General features: G+C 47.7%; 1 protein-coding gene across 1 annotated transcript; it reads right to left on the minus strand.

Moving 5' to 3' along the window:
* Positions 1-22: 22 nt before the first annotated feature.
* LOC139273891 (gastrula zinc finger protein XlCGF8.2DB-like) lies at positions 23-20,251 on the minus strand. The gene is made up of 2 exons (XM_070890965.1): positions 19,742-20,251; positions 23-148 (listed from the first exon to the last, which is right to left on the minus strand). The coding sequence occupies exons 1-2, from the start codon at positions 20,249-20,251 to the stop codon at positions 23-25; spliced, it is 636 nt and encodes a 211-aa protein (XP_070747066.1).
* Positions 20,252-21,661: the final 1,410 nt, after the last annotated feature.

Genomic DNA, 21,661 nt, shown 5'->3' on the forward strand with positions numbered 1-21,661 from the left:
GCTGCTGCTGGTCCTCGTCATGTTACTTGACATTCCGGGTGTGGCCAGGCTCCTGTTCCTCTTCCTCCTCCTCCTCCCCCTTGTCCTCCTCCTGAGGTAGGCCTACGATCCCCACTGGCAAGGCCTGGGCTCTCATGATGGCCAAATTCTGCAGCATGCATGAATAGTGAGAGCTGTGGAGGGTAACATTGAAGACTGCCTCCAGAGCGGTCCAGACATCGGAATCATTGCTTCACCAGCCCTATTCTCTGCTCTATGATGTTGCGGGTGGCAGCATGGCTCTCATTGTAGCATTCTTCCAGTTCTGTGGTGGGGTTGTGGAGGGGGTCATCTGGACCAGTTAGCCTAACATCTGTGGTTGAGTCCATGATCGGATCAGCTAAGATTGTATAAAATGGTGGAGCAAGCTCGAGGAGCGTATGGCCTATTCCTGCTCCTATTTATTATGTTCTTATGTTCTTATGTCATTAGCGAGGTGGCCAGGCTATATCCTTTGTCCCTGAGCAGCCAGCCTCAGCCTTCCCGTAGTGGCTGAAACAGTCGTGAGATAGTGCTCTCGCAGAGGCTAAACGCATCTTGTGCGCATCCAGGATACAGAGCATTGACTGTGAGGATGCATTGCTTGTGGTCGCACACCAGCTGCACATTTAGGAAGTGGTATTCCTTTCTGTTTCTGAATACTTCTGCGGTCTGGAATGGTGCTTTCAAGGCCACGTGCTGACAGTCAATTGCTCCTTACACCCTCTGGAAGCCCGCTATCCTACCAAAACCATATGCACGCTCATGCTGGTTCTCCCTGGACAGCGGGAAGGTAATGAAGGCCATTCTACATGTGTAGAGAGCCTGTGTGACATCACAGATGCAGCGATGTGCTGCGAATTGTGTGATGCTGCATATTGGTACCAACGACATAGGTAAAAAAAGGGATGAGGTCCTACGAAACGAATTTAAGGAGCTAGGAGCTAAATTAAAAAGTAGGACCTCAAAAGTAGCAATCTCGGGATTGCTACCAGTGCCACGTGCTAGTCAGAGTAGGAATCGCAGGATAGCGCAGAAGAATACGTGGCTTGAGCAGTGGTGCAGCAGGGAGGGATTCAAATTCCTGGGGCATTGGAACCGGTTCTGGGGGAGGTGGGACCAGTACAAACTGGACGGTCTGCACCTGGGCAGGACCTGAACCAATGTCCTAGGGGGAGTGTTTGCTAGTGCTGTTGGGGAGGAGTTAAATTAATATGGCAGGGGGATGGGAACCAATTCACGGAGACAGAGGGAAACAAAAAGGAGACAAAAGCAAAAGACAGAAAGGAGATGAGGAAAAGTGGAGGGCAGAGAAACCCAAGGCAAAGAACAAAAAGGGCCACTGTACAGCAAAATTCTAAAAGGACAAAGGGTGTTAAAAAAACAAGCCTGAAGGCTTTGTGTCTTAATGCAAGGAGTATCCGTAACAAGGTGGATGAATTAACTGTGCAAATAGATGTTAACAAATATGATGTGATTGGGTTTACAGAGACGTGGCTCCAGGATGATCAGGGCTGGGAACTCAACATCCAGGGGTATTCAACATTCAGGAAGGATAGAATAAAAGGAAAAGGAGGTGGGGTAGCATTGCTGGTTAAGGAGGAGATTAATGCAATAGTTAGGAAGGACATTAGCTTGGATGATGTGGAATCTATATGGGTAGAGCTGCAGAACACCAAAGGGCAAAAAACGTTAGTGGGAGTTGTGTACAGACCTCCAAACAGTAGTAGTGATGTTGGGGAGGGCATCAAACAGGAAATTAGGGGTGCATGCAATAAAGGTGCAGCAGTTATAATGGGTGATTTTAATATGCACATAGATTGGGCTAACCAAACTGGAAGCAATACGGTGGAGGAGGATTTCCTGGAGTGCATAAGAGATGGTTTTCTCAACCAATATGTCGAGGAACCAACTAGGGGGGAGGCCATCTTAGACTGGGTGTTGTGTAATGAGAGAGGATTAATTAGCAATCTCGTTGTGCGAGGCTCCTTGGGGAAGAGTGACCATAATATGGTGGAATTCTGCATTAGGATGGAGATTGAAACAGTTAATTCAGAGACCATGGTCCAGAACTTAAAGAAGGGTAACTTTGAAGGTATGAGGCGTGAATTGGCTAGGATAGATTGGCGAATGATACTTAAGGGGTTGACTGTGGATGGGCAATGGCAGACATTTAGATGAACTACAACAATTGTACATTCCTGTCTGGCGTAAAAATAAAAAAGGGAAGGTGGCTCAACCGTGGCTATCAAGGGAAATCAGGGATAGTATTAAAGCCAAGGAAGTGGCATACAAATTGGCCAGAAATAGCAGCGAACCAGGGAACTGGGAGAAATTTAGAACTCAGCAGAGGAGGACAAAGGGTTTGATTAGGGCAGGGAAAATGGAGTACGAGAAGAAGCTTGCAGGGAACATTAAGACGGATTGCAAAAGTTTCTATAGATTTGTAAAGAGAAAAAGGTTAGTAAAGACAAACGTAGGTCCCCTGCAGTCAGAATCAGGGGAAGTCATAACGGGGAACAAAGAAATGGCGGACCAATTGAACAAGTACTTTGGTTCGGTATTCACTAAGGAGGACACAAACAACCTTCCGGATATAAAAGGGGTCAGAGGGTCTAGTAAGGAGGAGGAACTGAGGGAAATCCTTATTAGTCGGGAAATTGTGTTGGGGAAATTGATGGGATTGAAGGCCGATAAATCCCCAGGGCCTGATGGACTGCATCCCAGAGTACTTAAGGAGGTGGCCTTGGAAATAGCGGATGCATTGACAGTCATTTTCCAACATTCCATTGACTCTGGATCAGTTCCTATCGAGTGGAGGGTAGCCAATGTAACCCCACTTTTTAAAAAAGGAGGGAGAGAGAAAACAGAGAATTATAGACCGGTCAGCCTGACATCGGTAGTGGGTAAAATGATGGAATCAATTATTAAGGATGTCATAGCAGTGCATTTGGAAAGAGGTGACATGATAGGTCCAAGTCAGCATGGATTTGTGAAAGGGAAATCATGCTTGACAAATCTTCTGGAATTTTTTGAGGATGTTTCCACGAGAGTGGACAAGGGAGAACCAGTTGATGTGGTATATTTGTACTTTCAGAAGGCTTTCGACAAGGTCCCACACAAGAGATTAATGTGCAAAGTTAAAGCACATGGGATTGGGGTAGTGTGCTGACATGGATTGAGAACTGGTTGTCAGACAGGAAGCAAAAGTAGGAGTAAATGGGGACTTTTCAGAATGGCAGGCAGTGACTAGTGGGGTACCGCAAGGTTCTGTGCTGGGGCCCCAGCTGTTTACATTGTACATTAATGATTTAGATGAGGGGATTAAATGTAGTATCTCCAAATTTGCGGATGACACTAAGTTGGGTGGCAGTGTGAGCTGCGAGGAGGATGCTATGAGACTGCAGAGCGACTTGGATAGGTTAGGTGAGTGGGCAAATGCATGGCAGATGAAGTATAATGTGGATAAATGTGAGGTTATCCACTTTGGTGGGAAAAACAGAGAGACCGACTATAATCTGAATGGTGACAGATTAGGAAAAGGGGAGGTGCAACGAGACCTGGGTGGCATGGTACATCAGTCATTGAAGGTTGGCATGCAGGTACAGCAGGCGGTTAAGAAAGCAAATGGCATGTTGGCCTTCACAGCGAGGGGATTTGAGTACAGGGGCAGGGAGGTGTTGCTACAGTTGTACAGGGCCTTGGTGAGGTCACACCTGGAGTATTGTGTACAGTTTTGGTCTCCTAACCTGAGGAAGGACATTCTTGCTATTGAGGGAGTGCAGCGAAGGTTCACCAGACTGATTCCCGGGATGGCGGGACTGACCTATCAAGAAAGACTGGATCAACTGGGCTTGTATTCACTGGAGTTCAGAAGAATGCGAGGGGACCTCATAGAAACGTTTAAAATTCTGATGGGTTTAGACAGGTTAGATGCAGGAAGAATGTTCCCAATGTTGGGGAAGTCCAGAACCAGGGGACACAGTCTAAGGATAAGGGGTAAGCCATTTAGGACCGAGATGAGGAGAAACTTCTTCACCCAGAGAGTGGTGAACCTGTGGAATTCTCTACCACAGAAAGTTGTTGAGGCCAATTCACTAAATATAGTCAAAAAGGAGTTAGATGAAGTCCTTACTACTGCGAGAAAGCAGGAATGGGGTACTGAAGTTGCATGTTCAGCCATGAATTCATTGAATGGCGGTGCAGGCTAGAAGGGCCGAATGGCCTACTCCTGCACCTATTTTCTATGTTTCTATGTTTCTATGTCCCCTGATGCAGTCTGGAAGGAGTCGGAGGCATAGAAGGTGAGTGTCACTGTGACCTTCACTGCGACGGGCAGCGCAGTCCTGATGTCGATGTGAGTCTGCAGGTCTTCCTGCAGGAGATGGTATATGTCTGTTAAGACCTCCTTTAAGAAGCACAGCCTTCTGACAGAATGCTCCTTAGACAGGTCTAGTAATGAGTATTGTCGCCGGTAAAGCTGTGGAGGTAAGGCCTCTTTCCCTGACGTCTAGGGTCTCTCCTCCTTCAGCCGCTGACATGGCCAACAGCCTCGCTTTTGTCGTGTCGTCTTGCGAGAGCATGTAGAATGTGACGCTGGTGAATAAGTAATGCCCCCATTGAAGTTTTCAAAATGACTTTTTCTCAAGCTGAACTGATATGTCTGTTTGTTGCTGGAAACTCGGAGGCTCACCATCGTGCTCTGTGTAACCGTTGCATTGGCTGTGACCTCCGAGGGAAGCGCTTCCTCATCCCTTTAAGTAGCCACCAGCTAACGACACTGCAAGCCTATACCGACTGTTTTCCCAGACGTTGTTAATGGCAGGCGCTAAATGAGGTGACCACACTTAATTTAGCGACCTGGGCGCGAGCCTGGGCATTGCACCACGACTGATGTCATGATCGAGTGATGGTCAGCTAGCACTTTGTGCCCCCGCTAAACCTCTAATGAATTTTCCGTCAGGGCGCTAAAAGCAGTGCACCCGAATGCTAAGCTCTAACGCTCACATTAACACCCGCTCTGGGCATTAACTAAGGCTATAGACAACCGAAAATCCAGCCCAAGCTTGGAGTTTTACCTCGGAGGAAATGTGGACCCTCTAGTCTAGATTTTGCTCTAACGGCAGAATTTAAACCAGAATAGTTGTTGACAGGTGTTAAACATTCGAAAGGAAATGTTGTGTTTGCAGCCAATTTTCCTAGGTCAGCTCATTGGTATAGCTTCAGGTGCAGATTTAGATATGTCTACGGCACACACTAGTGGTCAGAGTTCTAGAGGTGCTATCTCTATCATCATCATCATAGGCAGTCCCTCGAAATGAGGATGACTTGCTTCCACGCCAAAAAGGGATGAGTTCACAGGTGTTTCAATGAAGGGCCTAACATTCCAGATCCCAAGCTGCATTTTGAAGGGTGGAAGATGCCTGTGCTTGGATTTTTCTAACGTGTGGTGGCTGTTGCACCCCAGCCACCACACGGGCTTGACAGAGCTAAGTCTTGGTCCAGTGGCAAGGGTTAACCAAGACCAGCTTTGCTGCACGGACCTAGTGCATGCACATAGCGCAGTGTGGGCTGGCCTATGCTGCCCCTGGGCCCTCGCCTCTTCTGGGCCCCGAATCATGTCCCTCAACAATCTCTTGTCGCTCCTTCGCTCTGACCTCGTTGCTCCTGCTGTACCTGCCCACACTCCAATCACCGGCCTGCACCTTGGTGACGTTCCTCTTCGCTGCCGTCGCCCTCCTGCACCAGCTCGCGCTGTACCTGGGATGACTGAGACTGCATGGTTGTTGTAGATGTGCCAGGTCCTGAAGAAATATTTGGTGACGATATTTGGTCACGTGTGTGCAGTCAATGGCACCCTGTATCATGGATTACATAGGATATATGGCACAGAAACAGGCCATTCGATCCAATCAGTCCATGCTGACGTCTTTCCACATTTAAATCTATCAGCATAGCCCTCTATTCCCTTCTCCCTCATATGCTTGTCCAGCCTCCTCTTAAATGCATCTATACTATTCTCTTCAACCACTCCCTGTGGTAGCAAGTTCCATATTCCCACCACTCTTTGGGTAAAGAAATTTCTTCAGAATTCTCTATTGGATTTCTTGGTGACTATCTTACATTGATCATGAATCATAGAAATTTACAGCACGGAAGGAGACCATTTCGACCCATCGTGTCTGGTCTGGCCAACAAAGAGCTATCCAGCCTAATCCCACTTTCCAGCTCTTGGTCCATAGCCTCATAGTTTATAGCACTTCAAATGCATATCAAAGTACTTTTTAAATGTGGTGAGGGTTTCTGCCACAACCACCCTTTCAGGCAGTGAGTTCCAGACCCCTCCCACCCCCCCACCATCTGGGTGAAAACATTTCCCCTCAAATCCCCTCTCAACCTACCAATTACTTTAAATCTATGCCCTCTGCTAAGAGAAATAGGTCCTTCCTATCCACTCTATCTAAGCCCCTCATAATTCTATACACCTCAATAAATTCTCCCCTCAGCCTCCTCTGTTCCAAAGAAAACAACCCCAGCCTATCGAATCTTTCCTCAAAGCTAAAATTCTCCAATCCAGGCAACATCCTCGTAAATCTCCTCTGTACCCTCTGTCGTGCAATCACATTTTTTCTGTAATGTGGTGACCTGAACTGCATGCAGTACTCAAGCTGTGCTCTAACTAGTGTTTTATGCAGTTCAAGCATAACGTCCCTGCTCATGTTTTCTATGCCTCAGCTAATAAAGGCAAGTATTCCGTATACTTTCTTAAACACCTTATCTACCTGGCTTGCTGTCTTCAGGGATCTGTTGACATGCACTCCAAAGTTCCTTTGTTACTCTATACTTCTCAGTGTCCTCCCATTTATTGTGTCTTCCCTTGCCTTGTTAATCCTCCCCAAATGCATTACCTCACACTTCTCCAGATTGAATTTCATTTGCCACTGTTCTGCCCACCTGACCAGTTCATTGATATCTTCTTGCAGTCTACAGCTTTTATCAACCACATGGCCAATTTTTGTATCATCTGCAAACTTCTTAATCATAGCCCCTATATTCAAGTCCAAATCATTGATAGATACCACAAAAAGAAAGGTATCTAATACTGAGCCCTACAGAACCCCACTTGGAACAGCCGTCCAATCACAAAAATACCCATCAACCATTACCCTTTGCTTTCTGCCTCTGAGCCAATTTTGGATCCAACTTGCCACTTTGTTCTGGATCCCATGGGCTTTTACTTTCGTGACCAGTCTGCCATGCGGGACCTTATCAAAAGCCTTGCTAATATCCATATACACTATATCAAATGCATTACCCTCATCGACCCTCCTTGTTATCTTCTCAAAAAATTCAATCAAGTTAGTCTTTTGCTTCTCTTAACAGCCTGTTGATGGCTTCTAGTTATATTCTTTCCCACAAGTGGAAACATTCTCTCTGTATCCACTCTATCAAAATCTTTCATAATTTTAAAGACTTCAATTAGGTCTCCCCTCTGCCTTCTTTTTAACAAATCCATGCTGACTGTCCTTGATTAATCCGTGTCTTTCTAAATGAAGATTTATACTATCCCTCAGAATTTTTTCCAATAATTTTCCCAGCACCGAGGTTAGGCTGACTGGCCTGTAATTACTCAGTCTATCCCTTTCTCTCTTTTTAAACAAAGGTACATTAGGGGCCCAAGTTTCGGGCCGCGCCTAGAATGGCGCCGCCCAAACCTGGACGCCCGTTTTTCGCGCCAGAAAGTGCGCCTAAAAAAAACGTACAGATTCTCCAGCTCCCTGCTGGTCCTCTGGAGTCGGGCGCAGCGCAGCACAAGCTGTGGGGGGCGGAGCTAGGTCCCTGCGCTGAAAACCGTGCCGGGACCTCTGCACATGCATGCTACATTGGGCGCGCATGTGCAGTAGCTCCAGGCGCCCAAAACTGTGTGGGAGGGGCCCGAAGCATGCAGCCCCTAGCCCAGGCCGAATGGCTTCACTGGGGCTGCGTGCATAAGGCTGCCTCCCACGCCCAGCTCCTGCTTCCTCCCGACCCGACTCGACTCCCGCTTCCCCCCGCCGCCCCCGGACCCCACCCAACCCCGACACCGACCTGACTCCCGCTTCCCTCCCCCCGCCCCCCGCCCCCGGACCCGACCCGACCCAACCCCCCGGACCGGACCCGACACGACCCCCCAGACTGGACCCAACCCGCGCTTTCCCCCACCTCCCCGACCCGAACCGAACCGACCTCCCTCCGACCCGACCCGCGCTCCCGACCCACCACCACTCTCCTTCTCCCCCTCTCTTTCCCCCCTTCTCCTTTCCCCCTTCTCCTTTCCCCCCCTCCTTTTCCCCCTTCTCCTTTACCCTTCTCCTTTTCCCCCCTTCTCCTTCACCCCCCTTCTCCTTTAAACCCCTTCTCCATTCCCCCCTTCTCCTTCTCCCTTCTCCTTTCCCCTCCTTCTCCTTTCCCCCTTCTCCTTACCCCCGTCTTCTCCTTTCCCCCCCTCCTTTGCCCCCTTCTCCTTTCCCCCCTTCTCCTTTCTTTCCCTTCCCCTTCTCCCCCCTCTCCTTCCCCTTCTCCCCTCTTCTTTTTCCCCTTCTCCTCCCCCCATTCCTCTTCTCCTCCACCCCTATCCCCTTCTCCTCCCCCCTTCCCCTTCTCCTCTTTCCCTTCCCCTTCCCCCCATCCCTCCCCTTCCCCCCCAATCCCTCCCCCTTCCCTCCCTCCCCCTCTGCCTCCCTCTCTCCCCTCCTCCTGCCCCCCCTCTCTCCCTCTACCCCCATCCTCCCCCTCTCCTCGCTGTCAGAAACACAGACACTGACAGACAGAGAGTGAGAGACATACACAGACAGACAGACAGAGAGATAGAGACACTGACAGAGACACACTGGGGGGGGTGGGGGGGGGGGTGCATCCCAGCACGCTGTTGGAGGGCTCGGGGTGCTGCAGTCGGTAAGTAGAAAATGTTTTATTTATTGATTTTTCTTTTTAATTATTTCTTATTAATTTTTTTTGATTGATTTATTTGTTGATTTATTGATGTTTTTATCATTTATTATTGATGATGGCTCTTTATTTGTAAAACTGAAGTGTTTAATGTTTGTAAACTTCCCTTTAAACCCCCCCTCCCCATTCCCTACACCTGATTTGTAACCTACGCCTGTTTTTCTAAAGTGTAGACAAGTTTTTTCGAGCGTACAAAAATCTTCACTTACTCGATTGTAAGTTAGTTTGGAGTAAGTTTTCACTGCCGAAACTTTGAAAACAGGCGTAAGTGGCTGGACACGCCCCCTTTTGAAAAAAAAATTCTGTTCCAAAGTGAAACTGTTCTAACTGACTAGAACTGGAGCAAACTAAATGCCGAGAATTTGAATTTCTAAGATACTCCGTTCTACACCAGTTGCTCCAAAAAATCAGGAGCAACTGAGGCCAAAACTTGGGCCCTAGCAGTCCTCCAGTCTTCCAGCACCACACCTATAGCCAGAGAGAATTGGAAAATGATGGTCAGAGCCTCTGCTATTTCCTCCTTTGGTTCTCTTAATAGCCTGTGGATAGCTTCTAGGTTACTGCACAAGATAAAAGTTCGCGGGGTTGGGGGTAATATATCAGCATGGATAGAGGATTGGCTAACTAACAGAGAACAGAGAGTTGGGATAAATGGTTCATTCTCTGGTTGGCAACCAGTAACTAGTGGGGTACCGCAGGGATCAGTGCTGGGACCCCAACTATTTACAATCTATATTAACGACATGGAAGAAGGGACTGAATGTAACGTAGCCAATATTGCTGATGATACAAAGATGGAAGGAAAAGCAATGTGAAAGGAGGACATAAAAAATCTGCAAAAGGACATAGACAGGCTAAGTGTGTGGGCAAAAATTTGGCAGATGCAGTATAATGTTGGAAATTGACTTTGGCAGGAAAAAAATCAAAGGGCAAGTTATTATTTAAATGGAGAAAGATTGCAAAGTGCCGCAGTACAGTGGGACCTGGGGGTACTTGTGCATGAAACACAAAAGGATAGTATGCGGGTATAGCAAGCGATCAGGAAGGCCAATGGTATCTTGGCCTTTATTGCAAAGAGAATGGAGTATAAAAGCAGGGAAGTCTTGCTGCAGCTATATAAGGTATTGGTGCGTCCACACCTGGAGTACTGCGTGCAGTTTTGGTTTCCATATTTATGAAAGGATATACTTGCTTTGGAGGCAGTTCAGAGAAGGTTCACTAAGTTGATTCCGGGGATGAGGGGGTTGACTTATGAGGAAAGGTTGAGTAGGTTGGGCCTCTACTCATTGAAATTCAGAAGAATGAGAGGTGATCTTATCGAAACGTATAAGATTATGAGGGGACTTGACAAGGTGGATGCAGAGAGGATGTTTCCACTGATGGGGGAGACTAGAACTAGAGGGCATGATCTTAGAATAAGGGGCCGCCCATTTAAAACTGAGATGAGGAGAAATTTATTTTAAACATAGGTGCAGGAGTAGGCCATTCGGCCCTTCGAGCCTGCACCGTCATTCAACAAGATCATGGCTGATCACCCATCCCAGCAGCCACCCCCGCCACACCCCCTTCACAACCCCCGAACCCCCCAGCCGTAAGGACCACATCCAACTCCCTCCCGAACACATCCAATGAACTGGCATCAACAACTCTCCGCGGCAGGGAACCCCACAGGCCAACAACTCCCCGAGTGAAGAAGTCTCTCCCCATCCCAGCCCCAAACAGCCCACACCCCCATCCCAAGAGCGTGCCCCCCCACCGGCTCCGGACCCACCCAACACCAGGAACACTCCCCCCACACCCAAACTGCCCCGTCCCGTCAGAATCCTTCCCAAATGCCGAACACCCCCGGATGTCGAGCACCCAGCCCGGCCACCCTGGAGCCACGCCCCCGCGACGCCAACCACACCACATCCACCAACCGCCATCTGCGCAGTCAACCCGTCCACCCCACTCTGAACACTCCCCACACCGAGGCACAGAGCCCCCAGGCCCGCCCCTCCAACACACTTCGCCCTCCCAGACCTTCGCTGCAATGTGGCCCCTCCTGTCCCCCGCCCTGGGTTTCTCCGCCCCCCCCACCTCCACTACTCTCCCCTCCATCCCCCGCCCCCGTTTTCTTAGAGGGTTGTAAATCTATGGAACTCGCTGCTTCAGAGAGCTGTGGAAGCTGGGACATTGAATAAATTTAAGACAAAAATAGACAGTTTCTTAAACGATAAGTGGTTATGGGAAGTGGGTGGGGAAGTGGAGCTGAGTCCATGATCAGATCAGCCATGATCTTATCGAGGGGCCGTATGGCCTACTCCTGTTCCTATTTCTTATGTTCTTATGTAGTTATGCTCTTCCCCATAAGTGGAAACATTCTCTGGATCCACTCTATCAAAACCTTTCATTATTTAAGGACCTCTATTAGGTCACCCGTCATCCTTCTTTTTTCAAGAGAAAAGAGACCCAGCCTATTCATCCTTTCCTCATATGTATACCCTCGCATTTCTGGTATTATCCTTGTAACTCTTCTCTGCACCCTCTCCAGTGCCTATAGATCCATTTTATAACACAGCTGTATGCAGTTTAACCAAGGTTTGATACAGGTTTAGCATAACTTCCCTACTTTTCAATTCTATACCTCTAGAAATAAACCCTGGTGCTTGGTTTGTGGCCTTGCTAACCTGTGTCGCAACTTTTAGTGATTTGTGTATTTGTACTCCGAGATCCCTTTGTTCCTGTAATCCACCTAGACTCGCACCTTCCAAGTAATAAGTGACCTCCCTATTCTTCCGACCAAAATGTAATACCTCACATTATCTGTGTTGGACTTAATTTTCCAATTATATGCTCATTCTGCAAGTTTATTAATGTCCTCCTGTAATTTGTTACAGTTCTCCTCAGTATTGACTGTCCCCCACTCCCCAATTTGGTGTCAACCGCAAATTTAGAAATTGTGCTTTTGATTCCAAAGTATTAATCGTTAATATAAATTGTGAACAACTGTGGTTCCAGCACTGGTCCTTGTGGAACACCACTACCCACCTTCTGCCGCTGTAAATAGTTACCTTTTACCGCTACTCTCTGCTTTCTGTCTTGAAGCCAGCTAGCTATCCATTTTGCTACTTATCTCCTGACTGTGCATTCACTGTCCTTGTTCATCAACCTATAACAGGGTACCTTATCAAATGCCTTTTGAAAATCTAGATAAATTACATCTGCTGCATTACGTTTGTCTAATCTCTCTGTTAGCTCTTCAAAAAATTCAATATGGTTGCTTAAGCAATACTTTCCCTTTTGAAATCCATGCTGACTATTCATAGAAACATAGAAACATAGAAAATAGGTGCAGGAGTAGGTCATTCGGCCCTTCTAGCCTGCACCGCCATTCAATGAGTTCATGGCTGAACATTCAACTTCAGTACCCCATTCCTGCTTTCTCGCCATACCCCTTGATCCCCCTAGCAGTAAGGACCTCATCTAACTCCTTTTTGAATATATTTAGTGAATTGGCCTCAACAACATTCTGTGGTAGAGAATTCCACAGGTTCACCACTCTCTGGGTGAAGAAGTTCCTCCGCATCTCGGTCCTAAATGGCTTACCCCTTATCCTTAGACTGTGTCCCCTGGTTCTGGACTTCCCCAACATTGGGAACATTCTTCCTGCATCTAACCTGTCTAACCCCGTCAGAATTTTATATGTTTCTATGAGGTCCCCTCTCATTCTTCTGAACTCCAGTGAATACAAGCCCAGTTGATCCAGTCTTTCTTGATAGGTCAGTCTCGCCATCCCGGGAATCAGTCTGGTGAACCTTCGCTGCACTCCCTCAATAGCAAGAATGTCCTTCCTCAGGTTAGGAGACCAAAACTGTACACAATACTCCAGGTGTGGCCTCACCAATGCCCTGTACAACTGTAGCAACACCTCCCTGCCCCTGTACTCAAATCCCCTTGCTATGAAGGCCAACATGCCATTTGCTTTCTTAACCGCCTGCTGCACCTGCATGCCAACCTTCAATGACTGATGTACCATGACACCCAGGTCTCTTTGCACCTCCCCTTTTCCTAATCTGTCACCATTCAGATAATAGTCTGTCTCTCTGTTTTTACCACCAAAGTGGATAACCTCACATTTATCCACATTATACTTCATCTGCCATGCATTTGCCCACTCACCTAATCTATCCAAGTCGCTCTGCAGTCTCATAGCATCCTCCTCGCAGCTCACACTGCCACCCAACTTAGTGTCATCCGCAAATTTGGAGATACTACATTTAATCCCCTCATCTAAATCATTAATGTACAGTGTAAACAGCTGGGGCCCCAGCACAGAACCTTGCGGTACCCCACTAGTCACTGCCTGCCATTCTGAAAAGTACCCATTTACTCCTACTCTTTGCTTCCTGTCTGACAACCAGTTCTCAATCCATGTCAGTACACTACCCCCAATCCCATGTGCTCTAACTTTGCACATCAATCTCTTGTGTGGGACCTTGTCGAACGCCTTCTGAAAGTCCAAATATACCACATCAACTGGTTCTCCCTTATCCACTCTACTGGAAACATCCTCAAAAAATTCCAGAAGATTTGTCAAGCATGATTTCCCTTTCACAAATCCATGCTGACTTGGACCTATCATGTCACCTCTTTCCAAATGCACTGCTATGACATCCTTAATAATTGATTCATTATTATATTTTTTGTTTCTAGATGTTCTTCTATTTTTTTCCTTCAGTAGGGATTCCATTATTTTTCCTACAACTGATGTTAAGCTGACTGGTCTAGAATTCCCTGGACATTCTTAAATATAGGCTATCCGTCTGTCCTCTGACATTACATATTTTTCCAATTAATTATTCAATATGTGGGTAAACATAGAAACATAGAAACATAGAAAATATGTGCAGGAGTAGGCCATTTGGCCCTTCGAGCCTGCACCACTATTCAATAAGATCATGGCTGATCATTCACCTCAGTACCACTTTCCTGCTTTCTCCCCATACCCCTTGATCCCTTTAGCTGTAAGGGCCATATCTAACTCCCTCTTGAATATATCCAACGAACTGGCATCAACAACTTTCTGCAGTAGGGAATTCCACAGGTTAACAACTCTCTGAGTGAAGACATTTCTCCTCATCTCAGTCCTAAATGGCTTACCCCTTATCCTTAACTGTGTCCCCTGGTTCTAGACTTCCCCAACATCAGGAACATTCTTCCTGTATCTAACCTGTCCAGACCTGTCAGAATTTTATATGTTTCTATGAGATCCCCTCTCATCCTTCTAAACGCCAGTGAATAAAGGCCGAGTCGATCCAGTCTCTCCTCATATGACAGTCCAGCCATCCCTGAAATTAGTCTGGTGAACCTTCGCTGCACTCCCTCAATAGCAAGAACGTCCTTCCTCAGATTAGGAGACCAAAACTGAACACAATAATCCAGGTGAGGCCTCACCAAGGCCCTGTACAACTGCAATAAGACCTCCCTGCTCCTATACTCAAATCCCCTAGCTATGAAGCCCAACATACCATTTTCCTTCTTCACCGCCTGCTGTACCTGCATGCCAACTTTCAATGACTGATGTTGCATGACACCCAGGTCTCGTTGCACCTCCCCTCTTCCTAATCTGACACCATTCAAATAATATTCTGCCTTCGTGTTTCTGCCTGGTAATGCGTCTGTTATCACTTCCCTAGATTCTTTTAAAATGCATGGATGCAATCCATCCGGACCAGGTGTTTTATCCTCTTTGAGTTTGATTAGTTTATTTAATATATCCCCTCTTGTTATTTTAAATGTAGTTATCTCGGCCCCAAGTTTCCACATGATTTGCTCCTGATTTTTAAGAGCAACTGGTGTAGAACGGAGTATCTTAGAAATCGGAATTCTCGTCATTTAGTTTGCTCCAGTTCTAGTCAGTTAGAACAGTTTCACTTTGTCCTTTTGCAGATTTTTTATGTCCTCCTATCACATTGCTTTTCCTTCCATCTTTGTATCATCAGCAATATTGGCTACGTTACATTCAGTACCTTTTTCCATGTCGTTAATATAGATTGTAAATAGTTGGGGTCCCAGCACTGATCCCTGCGGTACCCCACTAGTTACTGGTTGCCAACCAGAGAATGAACCATTTATCCCAATTCTCTGTTCTCTGTTAGTTAGCCAATCCTCTATCCATTCTGATATATTACCCCCAACCCCGCGAACTTTTATCTTGTGCAGTAACCTAGAAGCTATCCACAGGCTATTAAGAGAACCAAAGGAGGAAATAGCAGAGGCTCTGACCATCATTTTCCAATTCTCTCTGGCTATAGGTGTGGTGCTGGAAGACTGGAGGACTGCTAGGGCCCAAGTTTCGGCCTCAGTTGCTCCTGATTTTTTGGAGCAACTGGTGTAGAACGGAGTATCTTAGAAATTCAAAATCTCGGCATTTAGTTTGCTCCAGTTCTAGTCAGTTAGAACAGTTTCACTTTGGAACAGAATTTTTTTTTCAAAAGGGGGCGTGTCCGGCCACTTACGCCTGTTTTCAATGTTTCGGCAGTGAAAACTTACTCCAAACGAACTTACAATCGAGTAAGTGAAGATTTTTGTATGCTCGAAAAAACTTGTCTACACTTTAGAAAATCAGGAGTAGGTTACAAATCAGGCATAGGGAATGGGGAGGGTGGTTTAAAGGGAAGTTTACAAACATTAAACACTTCAGTTTTACAAATAAAGAGCCATCATCAATAATAAATGATAAAAACATCAATAAATCAACAAATAAATCAATCAAAAAAAATTAATAAGAAATAATTAAAAAGAAAAATCAATAAATAAAACATTTTCTACTTACCGACTGCAGCACCGGGAGCCCTCCAACAGCGTGCTGGGATGTCCCCCCCAGTGTGTCTCTGTCAGTGTCTCTATCTCTCTGTCTGTCTGTGTGTGTCTCTCATTCTCTGTCTGTCAGTGTCTGTGTTTCTGACAGCGAGGGGAGGGGGAGGAGGGGGTAGAGGAAGAGAGGGGGGGAGCAGAGAGAGGGAAGGGGGAGAAGGGGGAGGAATGGGGGAGAAGGGAGAGGGGGGGAGAAGGGGGAGGGGGGGAGAAGGGGGAGGGGGGGAGAAGGGGAGGGGGAGAAGGGGATAAAGGGGAGAATGGGGAGAAAGGAAATGGGGGAAAAGGAGATGGGGAAAGGAGATGGGGGGGAAAGGAGATTGGGGGGGAGAAAGGAGATGGGGGGGAAGGAGATGGGGGGGAAGGAGATGGGGGCAGGGGGGAAGGAGATGGGGGGAGGAACGGAGATGGGGGGAGGGGAAGGAGATGGGGTGGGGGGAAAGGAGAAGGGGGAGGGAGGCTGAACGGGCCGGGCCTGAGACTTCGGGCAGGGCCCGACCCAGCACCAGATTTACAGGTAGGTGGCGTTGGGTCGGATCGGGGGTGTGGTGGGAGGGAGGTCGGTTCTGTTCAGGTCGGGGGGAAGGAGGGAGAGGGAGGTCAGGTCGGGGAGAGGGAGGTCAGGTCGGATCCAGTCCGGAGGGGGCGGGGGGGGGGGGGAAAGCGGGAGTCGGGTCGGGTCGGGTCCGGGGGCGGGCCACTGCTGTTCTACATCATTTTTTGCTAATTTGGAGAAGCCCGTATGCGCTCCTCCTGCTCCTCACTGTTTAGAGAGAAGGGAATAAAGTTACTTCTCCTGGAATACAGAGCCTCTGTGCCCTCCTGAATGAGCGATGGATGTAGAAATGTTAGCTATGTCACCCTGTTCGAGCCTGGAAAGATCCATTATCAAAAGAATTCAAGGCACAGTCACCTTGTGGACCACTGGCAGTATCGTTGTCACCCTGCTCTGGGGCTGCAGGTCCGGTTTCAAGAGATGGCTGAGTTCTGTGACCACTTCCTTGGTGAAGCCGAGCCTCCGAATACACTGCTCCTCGCTTAGGTGCATGTAGGAGAAGTGCTCCCGGAAGATCCTAACTGGGTAAGCCCTGCTCCGCCTGCTCCTCCTCCCTCTGTGAACAGCTTGTCTTTGTTGCCTCTGCTCCAACTCCCTGTCAAGCTGTAGCGGGAGGGGGAATGCAAGTGGAGCCTGTGTGACTGGGAGCAAATGATGTAGTCAGAAGGCTTCCAGTTGCAGCCAATGCCTTCCCAATATCAAGAAACACTCCCTGCACACTTTAACAATGTTATAAATGTCTTTCAGCAAGCCAATATTGATATAAACTCTGCAAGAGCCAATACAAGATAAATAATCAATTTATCTCTAAGTTGGATGTATCCCTTTAAATGGCGCTGACCGCACATTCAGCTGTGCTTGTTTAGGAGAGGGCATTGTTTAAGGAACGGCAACATCTAAAATGACAGGTCGAGTGTCAACTCAGCGTTACATGCTGACTGATGTTATGATCTGCCTACTCTGCATACAGCCGGTGCAAGCATGCACCCCCACCCCCCCATGCTATCGCCTTCACCAAGATGGTGAGCAGGGAAGGCCACGCTTGAAGTGGGCAGAAGCAAGACATCCGCCATTTTTTCCCTGAAACCAGCCTTACCTGCCAGCACTAAGGTGTCGAATTTTGCGGTCTACAATGTTCTTGTCTCTTCTTCTAAAATCTTCCAGTCCAGGGGGACGAAATTCAGGCTCCCAATAATGCCTCTTACCACCCGGCGGCCATGCGGCGGAGTCGACAATTGTTTCTGTCGCTGCACTGTGTTTGATGTGTGCAACATGGCTGTGCGGCGGCCATTCAAGTGGAGAGTGCGCTGCCGCGGCCGCCATTTAATTTTTTTGTCGGCTGACTGCCAGCTTGGCCGGACAATTATGGCCCCAGGTTCAGCCGGGCCGCCAACAGGCAGCCTGGCACTCTCTCTTGGGTGCCCGGCTGAAATTCTCCAAGGTGGCCCAGTGGACCTAACTAAAATAATTGCAGAGCTCACAGCGTCTCTTCTCTTTAAGTGAAGGGGAGAGATGTGGTGACGCACACGCATCATGACGTCATCAGCGCTGCACTGATGACTGACAGCTGCGGAGACTCCGTCCCGCCTCCACTTCCACCCCTCTTGTGATCGATCTTCTGCGCTCTGCCCCACTTCCATTATGACCGACATCCACTCTGCTCGAAAATAAATGAAAAAGGGCTGAATTTCACGCAAGAGGCTACCTCATCCACCACAGAAGTGAAAACATAGAAACATTGAAACATAGAAACGTAGACATTTACAGCACAGAAGGACGCTATTTAGGCCCATCGTGTCCATGCCGGCCGACAAAGAGCAGTGCGGCCCTTGGTCAGCAGCCCTAAAGGTTACATGTAAATCTATGAACAACGACAGAAAGGCAAAGAGCACCCAGCCCAACCAGTCCGCCTCACACAACTGCGACACCCCTTATACTGAAGCATTCGACACTCCCAACCAGAGCCATGTGATCTTCTGGGAGAGGCAAAAACCAAATAAAAACCCAGACCAATTTAGGGAGAAAAAATCTGGGAAAATTCCTCTCCGACCCATCCAAGCGATCATAACTAGTCCAGGAGATCACCCTGGCCGTATTCTATTCCCTGCAGTACTTATCATTATATCTGCGCCATCCAACAAAAGGTCATCCAGTCTAATCCCAATTACCAGCTCTAGATCCTGCAAGTTACTGCACTTTAAGTGCCGATCCAACCATCTCTTGAAAGTGGTGAGGGTTTCTGCATCCACCACTCTTCCAGGCAGCGAATTGCAAATCCCCACAACCCTCTGCGGAAAGAATCCCCCCTTCAAATCCCCTCTAAACCTTCCACCACCCACCTTAAAACTATGCCCCCTCGTAATAGACCCCTCCACAAAAGGGAATAAGCCCTTACTATCCACTTTGTCCAGGCCCCTCAATATTTTGTACACCTCAATAATGTCTCCTCTCAACCTCCTCTGTTCCAATGAGAACAAACCCAGCCTATCCAATCTGTCCTCATAACTAAGATTCTCCATTCCAGGCAGCATCCTAGTAAATCTCCTCTGCATCCTCTCTAGTGCAATCGTGTCCTTCCTATAAAATATAGAAACATCGAAAAAAGGTGCAGGAGTAGGCTATTCGGCCCTTCGAGCCCGCACCACCATTCAATAAGATCATGGCTGATCATTCCCTCAGTACCCCTTTCCTGCATTCTCTCCATATCCCTTGATCTCTTTAGCCGCCATGGCCATATCTAACTCCCTCTTGAATATATCCAATGAACTAGCATCAACAACTCTCTGCGGCAGGGAATTCCACAGAAATGAGCTGCAGAACTGCCGACACCATCAGCTTTAAGGAGACATTTCCTTTGGAGATCAGATTGCCCATTGAATTTGATTAAACTGATGATAAAGTAACAATGCTGCTTTGCCCCGTGACAGTAACAGGTTATCAGAGTATTTCCCATCGGGTGAAATCGAATGTCAGACTTGGACATCTTGTAGATCCATCTTTTAAAAAGTTGTGGGAAGTCCGTTCCAAGATAGATTCCACCAAGTTCATAACAAGTCGTCAATCAGCTCGTCTTATCATTGAGATATCAAGGACTAGGCACAGGGTGTTTAAAAGAAAGCTGATGTATTTGATATTTACAGACTATTAAACTATAGCCCAGTTACAGGGTTATTAACATCGGCAAAAACAAACGCCAACTGCCAGAATGAACATGGTTCAGTTCCGGATGTGATTAACAGCAGAATCCAAACCCTGCAGTCAATTGTGAACTCGCTGGTGTTTCAGGTAGTCGGATGACTGAGTGAATCCCTTCCCACACACGGAGCAGGTGAACGGCCTCTCCCCAGTGTGAACTCGCTGGTGTCGCAAGAGGTCGGATGACACAACGAATCTCCTCCCACACACAGAGCAAGGGAACGGCCTCTCCTTCGTGTGAACTTGCTTGTTGTGTGCCAGCAGGTTGGATGACACAGCGAATCCCTTCCCACACATGGAGCAAGTGAACGGCCTCTCCCCAGTGTGAATTCGCTGATGTCTCAGGAGGTCAGATGACCAAGTGAATCCCTTCCCACACTCAGAGCAGGTGAACGGTCTCTCCTTCGTGTGAACTTGCTTGTTGTGTGCCAGCAGGCTGGATGACTGAGTGAATCTCTTCCCACAGACAGACCAGTTCAACGGGCTCTCTCCAGTGTGAATTCGCTGGTGTTTCTGGAAAATGGCTAACCGAGCATATCCCTTCCCACAGACGGAGCAGGTGAATGGCCTCATCCCAGTGTGAACTCGTTTGTGTGTCAGCAGGTTGGATAACCAAGCGAATCCCTTATCACACATGGAGCATGTGAACAGCTTCTCCCCAGTGTGAACTTGCGATGTGTCAACACGGTATCTGACTGAGTGAAACCCCTGCCACACATGGAGCAGGTGAACGGCCTCTCCCCGGTGTGATTGCACCGATGAATCCCCAGCCGGGACAGCTAATTGAATCCCTTCCCACAGTCCCCACATTTCAACTGTTTCTCCATGGTGAGGGTGTCTTTGTGTCTCTCCAGGCTGGACGATCAGTTAAAGCCTCATCCACACACAGAACACATGTACGGTTTCTCCCTGTTGTGAATGGTGCGATGTTTTTTCAGGCGGTGTAACTGGTTAAAGCTCTTTCCACAATCAGTGCGCTGGAACACTCTCACTCGGGTATGTGTGTCTCGGCGCTTTTCCAGTCACACTGATGTTTGAAATCTTTTCCCACAGACAGAGCAGATAGACATTTCTCCGTCCAAAGTCAAAGGCCGATGATATTCAGGTCCTAATGAATTGAGTGACTCTGGCAGCTCTTGATGTACTGTTTTGTTTGAGTTTCCCATCTGTAAATGCTCCCCTTCTATTACCCATTGCCTTCAGGAAAGAAATCCGATGTGTGGAGAGTGAGAATAAAATAAATGAGTCAATGACTTTCACTCCCGGATACTGCGACCCGGTTCGGAACACACAGAGGCCCCGCCCACTCTGTTCCCTTGCCAAGATGGTTACGCATGCGCTGTTACGCACACTGAACCTTCCCGCCTTCCTGCACAAAGATGGCGGTTAATCCGAGCCTGTTACCGGGAGAAAAACCCATCGCTGTAAATGCGGGAGTTTCGGGTTATTAAGGCGACCAGAACTGTACGCAATACTCCAGCTATGGCCTAACCAAAGTATTATACATTTTAAGCGTAACCTCCTGCTCTTATATTCTATGCCTCAGCCAATAAAGGCAACCATATGCCTTCTTAATCACCTTATCCACTTGGCCTGGTACTTTCAGGGATCTGTGGACAAGCACTCCAAGGTCCCTTTGTTCAGCTACACTATTAAGTGGCCTACCGCTTAATGTGTATAACCGTTCCTTATTAACCCACCCAAAATGCATCACCTCACACTTCTCTGAATTAAATTCCATTTGCCACTGCTCTGCCCACCTGACCAGTAGATTGATATCCTCCTGCAACCTATGACTTTCCTCTTCATTATCAACCACACAGCCAATTTTAGTGTCATCTGCAAACTTCTTAATCATACTCCCTATATTCAAATCTAAATTGTTCATATATACCACAAAAAGCAAGGGACCCAGTACTAAGACATGTGGAACTCCACTGGAAACATCCTTCCAGTCACAAAAACATCCATCAATCATCCTTTGCTTTCTCCCTCCAAGCCAATTTTGGATCCAACTTGCCACTTTGCCCTGGATCCCATGGGCTT

The sequence above is a fragment of the Pristiophorus japonicus genome, chromosome 9 (genome assembly GCF_044704955.1).
Source record: "Pristiophorus japonicus isolate sPriJap1 chromosome 9, sPriJap1.hap1, whole genome shotgun sequence".
In the NCBI taxonomy this organism is placed as follows: domain Eukaryota; kingdom Metazoa; phylum Chordata; class Chondrichthyes; family Pristiophoridae; genus Pristiophorus; species Pristiophorus japonicus.